The sequence below is a fragment of the Dreissena polymorpha genome, chromosome 4 (genome assembly GCF_020536995.1).
Source record: "Dreissena polymorpha isolate Duluth1 chromosome 4, UMN_Dpol_1.0, whole genome shotgun sequence".
In the NCBI taxonomy this organism is placed as follows: Eukaryota; Metazoa; Mollusca; class Bivalvia; order Myida; family Dreissenidae; genus Dreissena; species Dreissena polymorpha.
The window spans coordinates 84,792,480-84,805,955 of record NC_068358.1 but is presented as its reverse complement, the minus strand read 5'-3'; the positions used below and the strand labels follow the sequence as shown (position 1 = coordinate 84,805,955).

Here is a 13,476-nt window from a genome sequence, read left to right as displayed (position 1 = left end):
CCGTAAGCCCAATCAGCCTATACTCAGGAATTTCAAATTATAAAAATATTATTTATTATTTAATTTCAGCTTATAGACACGTTTTGCAAGAAAGTGAACACATACCGCCAACATGAGAGTAAGCCACCAATACCACGAAATACGGCCGTCAAATTCCTTATGGCTAGGAAATTTGAATACAACCGTGCTGCAGAATTGTACCATGCACATGAGGTATTTTACATGTACCATCCAGATTCATGAACAAGTATTTATAACTTGAAGTGAATTGCCTGTTTTACAACTGACGTTATTATTATAGATTGTGATATTAATCTAATCTTAATTTCACTTTTTTTTACTTTCCTTAAATTAAATTGTGTGTGACGAATATTTCATTTGAGATCAATACACTTGATATAATTTATAATATTTAGATTAACTGAATTGGTCCTATTTACCAAACACAGTTAAATAAGACAATTAAATGAAGAAAACTGACTGAAACTGGGTCACTGAGATTATCAAAACTGTTCATATTAGTGTTTCTTACTCTGTCACAGTTTGCATAAAAAAATAAGAGAGTATAGGACTATACACAAAACAATCTGAACTTATCAGTCAGTACCATGCTTAGGGATAGCCAAAACTTCACGCCGACTAGCTCTCAGTGGTGCCAAAAGTTCTTTGTCACCAGCCTTATTGTGAGGCTGAAGACAAGGAGCAGGTGCTTCATGGGTAGGAGTGCATGTCATGGCTGGGACTTCTAGGCCAGCATTGTCTGTGTTCAGTTCTCTCTGGGCTGGAACACTGGGAGTAGCCTCTGGATTCAGATGACATGTCTGTTATTCATCCTGACTTATGGGGGTTGTGGGAACGCTGGGTGTTGGAACTGAAGTTCTAGTAGAGCGCTGATCAGAGAACACATACTAAGGGCTTGCCATAGAAATGCTCTGGCTCCAGTTATTATACCCCCACAAACAAAGTTTAGGCGGGTATAAAGGAGTGAACTTGTCTGTCGGTCGGTCTGTATCTAGATGATGTCTAGGTCAAGTTTGAATATGGGTCATGCCGGGTCAAAAATTAGGTCACAGGGTCACGTAGTGCGTTTTAAACATTTAGCATGTTGTCCGCTCTCTAATTCAAGAAGTTTTCATCCAATCTTCACCAAACTCGGTCAGAAGTTTTATCTACATGTAGATGATCTCTAGGCCAAGTTTGAACATTGGCCATGCCGGGCCAAAAACTAGGTCGTGGGGTCACTTTGTGCGTTTTACACATTCAGCATGGTGTCCGCTCTCTAATTCAAGTAGTTTTCATCTGATCTTCACCAAACTTGGTCAGAAGTTTTATCTAGATGATCTTAAGGCCAAGTTCGAACATGGGCCTTGCCGGGTCAAAAACTAGATCACGGGGTCACTTAGTGAGTTTTAAACATTCAGTATGGTGTCCACTCTCTATTTCAAGTACTTATCATTGGCTCTTCACCAAACTTGGTCAGAAGTTTTATCTAGATGATCTCTAGGCCATGTTCGAACATGGGCCATGCTGGGCCAAAAACTAGGTCACGGGGTCACTTAGTGCATTTTACACATTCAGCATGGTGTTCCCTATTTCAAGTACTTTTCATCCGCTCTTAATATGGGGGTATTCATCACATCTGTGACAAAGCTCTAGTGTCTTTTGGTCCTGGGAAAATTGACTGTTCCTTGGATTCAGTGTGATTCCATTTTGAGAACAAATTGCATGCCTGAATATATGCTCCTTCAATGAAAGTCTCCCACATGCATGTATTATCAACACATTTGACCTTATTTGGTAAATCATGTAAACCTTTAGTGCCCCGGAGTAGTGATGAAGGTTGTGAAATGCCTGTCTTCCTCACGAATTGAAGCAGAGTGGTAGCCATTCAATGTTACTATTACTGTTTTCTTTTATACACCATGACGTCAAAATTACCCAACCAACTCAGATTAAGTGCTGATCGATGCTTGTCATCATTAGAATTGCCTGACAATTTCCAAAAATTTCTTCTATAGATATTTCACCTATTTAATATCTACAAAGTGTTCAATGTCATGGAAATAGTGTTCTGTGAAATGCACAGAAAGTGTTATCAGACAATGCTACAACAATGTTGATAGTATTCCATGAAATAATGTTTGCTTATAGAGGCTGCTCTCAGATGTGAAACAAAATGGCTGTGACTTTCCCCTGAAATCTTGGAAACAGACAAGTTTCTGCCAGGTAGCAGTCCTAAATCAACATCTTCCTTGGAGTAAAATCCAAAGGATGATTGCTACCTGAAGATATAGTTAAATAATAATAATACAGTACAATGTACAATGTAATATGACAATTGTTAGTTAATAATGAATATTCCAACATGTTGTACTATCGTAAGTTCAATTTGGCGATCAATTTAGGATTTATGCTTCCAGGACATGCGGGAGAAAGAAAACCTGCAATTCATTGACGTTGCAGAGGCACCTTTTCAGAAAGAATTGAAGACTGGCAAGTTTACAGTTCTTGTAAGACAGAGCTTCTTAAATCTCTTACGCACCCTGTTCACATTACTTTATAGAAACTTTACAATCAATATCACTTGTCAAGGGCTATTTTTTAGTGACAATTTTGAAAACGATTTTGTTTTTGTTTTTATGCTCTCAACGAAGGGCATATAGTTATCGCACTGTCTGTCTGTCTGTCCGTCTGTCCATCCGTCTGTCTGTCCGTTACACTTTGCGTTTAGGTTTCGAAAAATGCTCATAACTTCTATGTCGCTTCAGATGTAACCTTTATATTTGGTATGCATGTGTATATGGCCTTTCCATACGCACACAAATTTTGACCCCTTCTACCTTGACCTTGAACTTAGGGTCCACGTTTAGGATTTGAAATCTGCGTTTAGGTTTCGAAAAATGCTCATAACTTCTATGTCTCTTTAGATGTAACCTTCATATTAGGTATGCATGTGTATATGGACAAGGCCTTCCCATACGCACACAAATTTTGACCCCCCTGACCTTGAACTTACGGTCCGCGTTTAGGTTTCAAAATCTTTGTTTAGGTTTCGAAAAATGCTCATAACTTCTATCAAAGCGTTTTTTGGGGGCATATGTCATCCTATGGAGACAGCTCTTGTTTGGCACTGAAAAGATATTTTAACAATCTTGATTTAAAAATTGAATATCATTTTATAGACATCAATTGTTGATGAAAATTTGATTTCCTTTGTGAACACTAGTTTTCTGTCAAATATTGCATACATCGTCTTCAAAATGAAAAAATGGTTAACCCATTTTTTTATTTGTCTTAAGAACAAAACTTATGGAAATTTCTTTGTAAAAGAATTATGCTGTTCTTAGAAGCATTCAATGTGTATTAATAAGTACCAATATTTTACAATAAATGGTCAAATTTCCATATCGAAAGTGACATAACTTCTATTCAAGTGGAGATATTAAAAAAATTGCAAACTGTTTTGTAATGCTTATGAAAATATCTATCTTGATAATTTAAAAAAATTATGACAAATATTGGTATTTGACAGGGAATGCTATTTGTCTACAAATAACAAGTGATACATTGAAGCTACTCCCACAGATCTTGCGAAAAATGTGTCTTATGCCATATGCAACCAGTGTCCAATCCTGCTCAAAAGATTCTCTGTCTGCTATCAAATCACGCAATCTTATGCAATGTCTCATACATGTATGTAAGCATGGTAGCTCCGGGCCACACTGCACACATTTGCAGGCTGGTCTGAAGCTACGCTGGCCACATGGGGCATAAGACCCATTTTTTCATGATGCTGCTCATTCAAAGAGGCTAATGAAAGTAAGTGTTTTTTCAAGAACTTTGCCCTGTTCAACTTATAATACACCGTATAACTAGTGCAAAATTCTATGATTTAAATTTGGCATCCAAATATATGATGAGTAAAGACAAGTATGATCTGTTTTTTTATGTAACAACATATTGTCGCTGTCGTTCTCAAACCTCCTAGCTACAAAATGCCAACTTTTCAGGAGAGAGAAAAAAACTTCACATTTTTTTATAACGATGTTTTAGAAATTGAAATTCTGTAAAAATACCAAACAAATGAAGCTGCAAAATACGGTATAAGTCCTAGACGCGTAATTCATACTGATAAGTCAGAATGAAATTCAGAAATGGTAGCTACGATATTTTGGCACCACAGTTTTGTCATTTTTATGAGGTACGACAATTCGTCCTGATAGGAAACCTCTTAGCTGCAATTATTAAAAGTTTTTGTCAAATGTGTCAAAACGAAATGACGTACCTATAGGTGAAATGACGTCGCTACGACTTTTCGCCGGAAAAAAATCCAATAATCAATCTACAACATTTGGTCACTTGGCTTTTTCAAGGGCTCTGATGGGCGTAGAGCTACGAGATAAAGCACAAAACACTGCCAGACTTCATATATTCAGAAAAGACGGATTTTTTTTTTACAATTTTGGAGCTACGAGGTTTGAGAACGACAGCGACGATATTCCTTTTTTAACCTTTATGCAATTACTGACTGCATCATTTTTATGCCCACGAAGGAGGGCATAAAGTGATCGCACTGTCCGTCTGTCTGTCCGTCACACTTTCCATTTAGGTTTCGAAAAATGCTCATAACTTCTATGTCGCTTCAGATGTAACCTTCATATTTGGTATGCATGTGTATATGGACAAGGCCTTTCCATCCGCCCACAAATTTTGACCCCTGTGACCTTGACCTTGAACTAAGGGGCCACGTTTAGGTTTCGAAATCTGCGTTTTGGTTTCAAAAAATGCTCATAACTTTTATTAAAGTGTTTAGCGGGGGCATATGTCATCCTATGGAGACAGCTCTTGATTTTAAGTAAGAATGTTAAATCATTTGGTATTGTTGTCAGTGGGTCTTTATTTTGCGCTTGGCTGGACCTAACATTATTGAATGAAATATAAAACAAATAATTTCCTTATAGCTGTCACACAGATGTGCAAGGAAGGTATCAAAACTTTCCAATTGTCTCAAGCAGGAATATATACCTTGCTAACTGAAACTGTAAAACACATGTTTCAAGTGAGTGTAAGTGTCACATTGTCAGTCAATCTCGGCTTTTCTTTGGGAATAAAATTGTTCATTTTGTTTTCAATAAAATTGTACATTATGTTTCCGATTTAATACAAAAGATAAAAATAACCATTAAGCACTTATGTTACTTGAGCATTGCATATCTACACCAATGCAAATTATATTATTGGCATAATGAAAAATAAATAAAATAATGTGTTTACATAAAGCTAAAAAGGCAATTGTGATGTAAGTAATAAGCTTACAAAACAGTGTTGTAACACAGCTGCAATCATTATAGCAGTGTAATTGATACAACATGCATGCATAGGGCAGTGATTTTATGTGCAATATTAGCTACGCTATTTAGGGCCCTGAGGGTATTCCCAAGTATACTCCCAATACATATTTTTCTTCTCAAAGTATTATTTGCCTAAATCTTTTAAATCAGGTGCTTTTTGGGGTTTTCAATGAAATAAGGTTTACATTCCTTTTAATTTCACGGACATAATTTACTGTTAAAAAAATAATTTTATTATTTAAAAAGGTAGTTTTTACTGCAGAGTTGAATGACTATCTGGAATAGGTCCAATATTGATACAGTTGCGTCCTATTCCAGTCCGGTAGAGACTGTCATGGTGCAGGTATTGCGCTGTTTACCGCCCGGCTACACCAACCAAGTGAGACGACCCACCAGACTGTGCTGAAGGCTCTCATTTACCTGCTGGATGCTGCTTTGGAGAGGTCACTTATTTTCTCAATAGTTCTAATTTTGTGTTGAGTCATGCACATTGGAAATGGTGCAATATGAGGTCTGCTTAGCTCCAGACCAATCTGCACATTGGCACACTGGTCAGGAGCTACCCTGGCTGTTTATGACTCCAGAAAACCTTGCTATACTTTGTAGCAGAGGGGGGATCTGCTGACCAGACTGAGGTCACTGAGCAAATGAGTGTGCTGGTCTGGAGCTATGCTAAGACCCTTTTTTGCATGAAGCGGATCATTTAACACCTGTATAATGGTGGGCGTTGTCTTTAACATATCAGCAGCTCATTGATTGTATGCCCCTGGCTGCTTGCTGAGCTAATCAGCAGTTCATTGATTGTATGTCCCTGGCTGCGTGATGAGCTCATCAGCAGCTCATCAAGAGCTCATTGATTGTATGCCACTGACCGCTTGATGAGCTCATCAGCAGCTCATTGATTGTATGCCACTGGCCGCTTGATGAGCACATCAGCAGCTCATTGATTGTATGCCCCTGGCTGCTTGATGAGCTCATCAGCAGGTCATTGATTGAATGCCCCTGGCTGCTTAATGAGCTCATCAGCAGCTCATTGATTGTATGCCACTGGCCGCTTGATGAGCTCATCAGCAGCTCATTGATTGTATGCCACTGGCCAATTGATGAGCTAATCAGCAGTTTATTGATTGTATGTCCCTGATGAGCTCATCAGCAGCTCATTGATTGTATGCCCCTGGCCTATTGATGAGCTCATCAGCAGCTCATTGATTGTATGTCCCTGGCCTCTTGATGAGCTCATCAGCAGCTCATCAGCAGCTCATTGATTGTATGCCCCTGGCCTATTGATGAGTTCATCAGCAGCTCATTGATTGTATGCCCCTGGCCTATTGATGAGCTCATCAGCAGCTCATTGATTGTATGCCTCTGGCTGTCTGATGAGCTCATCAGCAGCTCATTGATTGTATGCCCCTGGCCTATTGATTAGCTCATCAGCAGCTCATTGATTGTATGTCCCTGATGAGCTCATCAGCAGCTCATTGATTGTATGCCCCTGGCCTATTGATGAGCTCATCAGCAGCTCATTGATTGTATGCCTCTGGCTGTCTGATGATCTCATCAGCAGCTCATTGATTGTATGCCCCTGGCCTATTGATTAGCTCATCAGCAGCTCATTGATTGTATGTCCCTGATGAGCTCATCAGCAGCTCATTGATTGTATGCCCCTGGCCTATTGATGAGCTCATCAACAGCTCATTGATTGTATGCCCCTGGCCGCTTGATGAGCTCATCAGCAGCTCATTGATTGTATACCCCTGGCCTATTGATGAGCTCATCAACAGCTCATTGATTGTATGCCACTGGCCGCTTGATGCAAGAGGTACATAGCTCATAGCTTGTAGGTCATTCGACATTGACCTAATTAGATATTACAGTAATTCTCTTTTTTTCTCAACTAACAAGAATGTGCCATTTGGTCTAACACTTACACTGTTTGCTTCTTTTCATTTGACACAAAGTTGATACTTATGGCCATTCTCTCTTTACATCTTACCATCATTATGTCTTTGCATCGGCCATCTATCACCAACCTGGGGCATGTGTGTTTGTCAAAAACAGATTTTGTTCTAAGATTAGAGTATATTGGCATCATGTTTATATAAGTAAGTCAAAGGTATATTTTAATCAATCAGCACAAGCCATTAATTGTTATTCTAAAATTCAGATTTCCTGCCGGCTAATACAAGTTGGAGCAACTAAATGTTTACATTTAAACTTATATTGAATATATTCAGAGTATATTTTCACCTTCATATAAAAAAACTGCGAAGAAGAAGGGGTATATTGTTTTGCTGACTGTTTGTCGGTAGACTTCGTCTAGTCTGAATGTCGGTAGACCAGTTTGTTTCCAATCAATAACTCGTCAAGGAATTGACTGATTGGCTTGATACTTTACATGTGCATTGGGCTTGGACAGTAGATGACCCTTATTGAAATTGGGGTCACTAGGTCACTAGGTCAAAGGTCAAGGCCACTATCACACTAAGTTAACAATCTTGATTAACAGTCGCAACCCTGAAATTTTGTTATGTAAGTTTTAACAACTTTTCACTTCAGAATATAATACATACGGTTTTTGGGAAAGTCAGGCTTAATGCATTGGCATGAAGTATCATTCCAGATTAGCCTGTGCAGTTCGAACAGGTTCATCAGAATGACACTTTCTGCCTAAACTGGATTTTTGTTCAGAGGAGATTTCCTTCAAACGAAATTTTCCATCAAAGCGGAAATTGTATTCCCTTATTAGTCTGTGCGGACCTCACTGGCTTATCTGGGACAAAACTTTATGTACATGCATTTAGACTGGTTTTCTCTTAGTGCTCAACTCTTTAACTTTTATTTCAGCCGTGAGACTCAACGTAACGGTCTTGTGTTTGTTTACGACATGTCTGACTCTAAGTACGGAAACTTTGACTACGACCTCAGCATTAAGATACTCAACATGTTGAAGGTACAGTGAATATGTAGCATCCTCTTTTACCTAAACTTTGAGGAGGTTTCTGTGATGCGCCATTATCAAAATTACGGAAAATATGCTTTCACTTTGGTACTTTCTAATGTCTTTTAACCAAATCTGTGAAATATTGATGTCAAATGAGGTTTAACATAATTTACAAAAATTGACATTGAAAAACATTCATCTTATAAGTGGTGTTAAAAGAAGTAAAAATGTAGAGCACAGATTTTTTCTGTAATTTTAACTAAGGTTCAATAAAGACACACCAATTAAATGTGTATGATTAGAGGAATCATATTTTTGCAAATATACTAATTTAGAACTAAAAAACGAATGTATTTGTTTGATCTCAGAAGCTGGTCTCTTCATAGGTTTTTAATGTTATTTAAATATATAAAACTTTATTCCTTTTCATTCAGGGTGCATATCCAGCGAGACTGAAAAAAGTTCTCATCGTGACTGCTCCACTCTGGTTTAAAGCCCCCTTTAAGATACTGCGCCTCTTTGTCAGAGAAAAACTGCGAGATCGGGTAGGCAGACCATGGCGTGGCTTTTTACTTGTTTGTCTTGTTAATTGGTACTTAATAAAGTCTATAGTTATGATGACAAAATAAATTGTGTTGTTAAGAATTGAGAAGTATATTTCAAGTTAATAAATCCCCTGCAGGTTTAATCAGAGCTGACTATAGGTTAGCCCTTTGGCCATTCATGTTTTTGTCATTCTGTGTGGCTGTAATTCCATTATTCCTTGCAAATCTGGATCCCACGGAAACTCAAGTGTACTTGAAATTTGCAGGGGTCAAAATGAAATTTTCTGGGGTAAAAATACAGAAGTCCAGAGTTATTTTCTTTCTGCATATGTGTTAAATTCTCTGAAATGTTTCTTAGTATAAATTTGAGATAAATAAAAAAAAACAGCATTTTTATCTCGACATCCTTATTATGTACTTCTTGACTTCCTTCAAGATACTTTTATTCCCTCTCCCAGGTGTACACAGTGAACCAAAACCAGTTGCTAGAACACATTCCTAGGGACTCGCTGCCCAATAAGTTTGGCGGCAACCTTAAGGTCGACCACAAGCACTGGCTGCAGGTTTGTGCCATCATCCACCAGACAAATGACCAGGAGGTCATCAACGCGTACTTTGTGTCGCGCAAACGATCATTGATGTCGCAAGGTTCGAGCGATAATTCTGAGTTTGTTCACATCGATGGTATCGAATCTGAGGACTCGAAAGAGAGTGTGACTGAAAAACAGAGCAATGAAGGGCATGAAAAGAATGATGTCATTGATAGAAATGGCTTTGAAAAGGAAGTTAACTTTGAAAAGGAGGACAATCGTAATCACTCTAAACGAAGACGCAATTCTGGTAATCAGACAAGTAAGCATTCTAATGGTTGGTCTCCCAATGACGTCAATGAATCTTACCCAGTAGATGCGTATGGTGCTCCCAAACCATGCAAGAAGCGGTCAGGGTCAGGTGCTGACCAGTCAATGCACATCCCAGAGCAGGGGGGCATGACAGTAGAGGAGCTGGTAGAGCATGTTAAATCCCTTGGCAAGAAAGGCCTGCATGAAGAATATGGCCTCATAAGAAGGGAACCACCTGCGGGTACCTTTGAAGTTTCAAAGTAGGTGTTCAATTTGAGCTTTTTGTTATATTTTGCTGTCTATTTTAAGGTTAAAGGGATTATGGCAAACACTCGATTCCTTCTTCAATGTTAATTTTAATTTTTGCAGCTGACATAATCACAAGTTCAAGGTAAACGTTTATCATATTGTTTTGAGATGTTACTATATTTGCTCAAATAAAAGATGCGATTGTTGCTGTATTGTCAGGGCCAAGCACAATGTGCCCAAGAACCGCTACTCTGACGTGCTGTGCCTGGACCACTCACGGTTCATACTGCCTGCTGAGGAGAACGACCCCTCCTCAGACTATATTAACGCTAACTTTGTTGACGGGTACATGCAGAAATATGCCTATATCAGCACACAGGGTATGTCAATCCAAAGTTGTTCTGTAATGCTTCACAAGATTAGTTGATTATCTGAATTTAATTTAATGTATCTCAGTTGTATACTTGGTTTTTAGCGAGGCCGTTTTCGGAGAAAACCCGAGCTATTGTCATAGCCAGCTCGTCGTCCGCCGTAGGCGTTTTGCTCAAACCTTAACATTGGCCATAACTTTTTAAATATTGAAGCCTTGATATTTGGCATGCATGTGTATCTCATGGAGCTGCACATTTTGAGTGGTAAAATTTCAAGGTGAACATCATCCTTCAAGGTCTAGGGTGGAAAAAAAAAGTCAAGGGAAGTAATAAGCTTTAAATGGACATAGTTAATTGACCTGCCCACGTATATATATTTTTGTTAAATAAATCAAAGTGGCGCAGTAGGTGGCATTGTGTTTCTGACAAACACATTGGGGTAAATGGTAAAGGTCATCCTTTACTGTCTGTGGTAAAAAATACAGATTTAAGGGAAGTAATAAGCTTTTAAAAAGGGAGAAAATTATTCAATATTGAACATAGCCACTTTATATATTTGGCATGCATGTGTATCTCATGGAGCTGCACATTTTGAGTGGTGAATCTACAGTCACGGGTAGTGGCTTTTGATTATTTGCAACTAAAAATAAAGATTTGTTACAGACAATTATTTTCAAGGGAAGTAATTTATATAATTATAAATCTCATATTATATATTTCCTTACCAAGAATTGAAGTTCTTTTCACAGTTACTGTACAGAGTTATTATTTTGATTATTTATTACCCAAACGATTGATTTGTCAAAGTTTTGTTTTTAATGATATAATTATAATTTCTTTGATGTTCATTACATACCTGTGGACTTATGTCCATAGATACATGATCAACTCTGGCTATGCTCTGTTTTAAACCACAGGCCTTGGTTGTCAGTGATGTCTGAAATGGTCATAATTGACTGTGAGTCCCCTCCCCCCGATTGGATTGGACAAAATTCAAGTGAATTAATAAAATTTAAAGGGAGATGATTTCTATACCTGCCAAATGATAAATAGAAATGTTATTTCAATGCGGCGCAGTAGGGGGCATTGTGTATCTGACAAACAAATCTCTTGTTGGGTCACTAGGTCAAAGGTCAAGGTCACTGTGACCTCTATAAAAAAAAAAAAATTCTGACAAGCTTTCGCAGCCGAGCGCAGCACCCGTTATGCGGTGCTCTTGTTTGAGTCCTGTCTTTAATAATCGGTTTTAAATATTAAAGTGAGTTATATACTTAAGAAATACTTAAAACCAGTAACATAAAAATACACTTTTTAATTTATGTTTTTATTTTATTTTGATTGTGTGTATTATAGTAATAAAACATGTTATCTTCTATAAATTCTTCTTAGGATTACATGATGTTTCATTCCCATAAATTCACCATTATTTCTGTGCAATTTCACTCTGGTCTGGAGCTACACTGATGGCTTATGGAATGGTCTGGAGCTACACTGATGGCTTATGGAATACCATTTTTGTCATAAGGTGGGTTATGTGGTTTCAGGTCCATTGCCGAAGACGTTTGCCGACTTCTGGCGGATGGTTTGGTTGTCCCAGTGCGTCACAATAGTGATGACTACCAAGTAAGCGCAGATTTGTAAGACATTGTAGCAAATATATTTGATGAAACAAATTTTTTATCCGACATTACCCTTTGTTTCATATAATTGCTCATAGAAAGTGCCTTGTCGCCTATCCCTTAAAGATGAAAAAACACTGCATAAAACTTGTGTCAGTCTGATGCGCAGGTTTTAAACCACTCGGCCTATCACTCTTTTTTTGTTTGAATTTTTACCTGTCATAACGCCAAATCTTTGTTAATTTGTCAATAAACAAAATAGAAAAGATAAATGGATTGTCATTTCTTTCTTAATGCAATTTTCTGAGAAGGTAGATGAAATGTGATTTCAACTTCAGGACGCAGGAGAAGGGTCGTGTAAAGTGTGGTCAGTACTGGCCGGAGCAGACCGGTTTGCTGGAGTGTGGAGAGTTCATAGTGACCAGCACAGCTATTGAGCAGAATAGAGAATACACTATCACAACGCTAAGGCTACTTAATACTAATGTATGAATCATCTGCATGTAGTTTTAGTTGAAAATTTTATATGCTTAGTTTCAACCTTTTTAGTATTGCATGATTTCATTGAAAGCTGAAGAATAATTGATTCACTCTTGAATTTCCTAGTAAGAACCAGTATTCAATGTCTTACGAAGATCTTGGGAACGCTTGTATAGTGGCAATTGGGCAAATTCAAAATATGAAGCAGTCTCTACAAATAAAAATAATGATATCATGATAATCAAGAAAATATTCTTCTAATCCATATGAAGCAAGGTACGCAAGAAACAGCTCTTATAAGGTGTGCGGCCAGCTTAGCTTTAGACCAGCCCCAGTCTAGTCTTGATTTACACTGTCTGCTATAAAGTCATGAAAGTTCTTGTGTTGTTGTCTAATTAGCGGACTGGGTAGCACCTGACCAGACTGAAAGTTCAGAACTAAAAAATTACTTTACTGATAAGTTTTAATCAAGGGCTTGCAATTTACAAAATTTATGATTAGTATGATCAAGGTCAAGATCACTTTAACTAAATATAGAAAATGGCTTCAGCTAAATAAATAATTTTGAGTTGAGTTATTTCGTGGATACATATAGGATCTGGCATGAGTTGTCATATCATACCATATTTAATTAAACATTAAACGAGTTCAGGAATTTTGTTAGTAATTGAGCCTTTGGCGAGCTTACTAACGAATTTTCTGGACGAGTTTAATAAAGTATGATATGACGAGTGTCAGATCTTTTTTATCACATGCTTTTAAATGAGCCGATTAAATAAATATTTACACAAACATAATAATAAATCCCGAATGTTGTTTACATTTCGTGATGTCATTTGATGATGCAACGTCATTTCAGCAAAATAACAAAATGCGATTGGTCAATAAACAGTCGAAAACTAAGCCAATAAAAACGCCTAAAAATGTTGTATTACACATGTGTAATATAAAAAATTATGTAATGGTTGTATTACATGGGAAACGGGGTATAGCATGTGATAAAAGCATATATATACTTTCACAACTTTATTTCTTTTTGCATAATGGTCAAGATCAACAGTAAAGGTCATTGTTAGAT

The 13,476-nt window shown here is 37.6% G+C and overlaps 1 protein-coding gene across 3 annotated transcripts in view; it reads left to right on the top strand.

Annotated features, from left to right (window-relative positions):
• LOC127877348 (tyrosine-protein phosphatase non-receptor type 9-like) overlaps positions 1-13,476 on the top strand; it is a 34,505-nt gene that overhangs the window by 10,106 nt on the left and 10,923 nt on the right. For all 3 annotated transcript variants that reach the window (XM_052423090.1, XM_052423091.1, XM_052423089.1), the window contains exons 2-10: positions 70-213; positions 2,421-2,510; positions 5,670-5,794; positions 8,196-8,301; positions 8,727-8,837; positions 9,296-9,939; positions 10,148-10,308; positions 11,844-11,922; positions 12,257-12,404. In XM_052423090.1, coding sequence (XP_052279050.1) covers positions 70-213; positions 2,421-2,510; positions 5,670-5,794; positions 8,196-8,301; positions 8,727-8,837; positions 9,296-9,939; positions 10,148-10,308; positions 11,844-11,922; positions 12,257-12,404 — 1,608 coding nt within the window. The remainder of the gene's footprint in view (positions 1-69; positions 214-2,420; positions 2,511-5,669; positions 5,795-8,195; positions 8,302-8,726; positions 8,838-9,295; positions 9,940-10,147; positions 10,309-11,843; positions 11,923-12,256; positions 12,405-13,476) is intronic.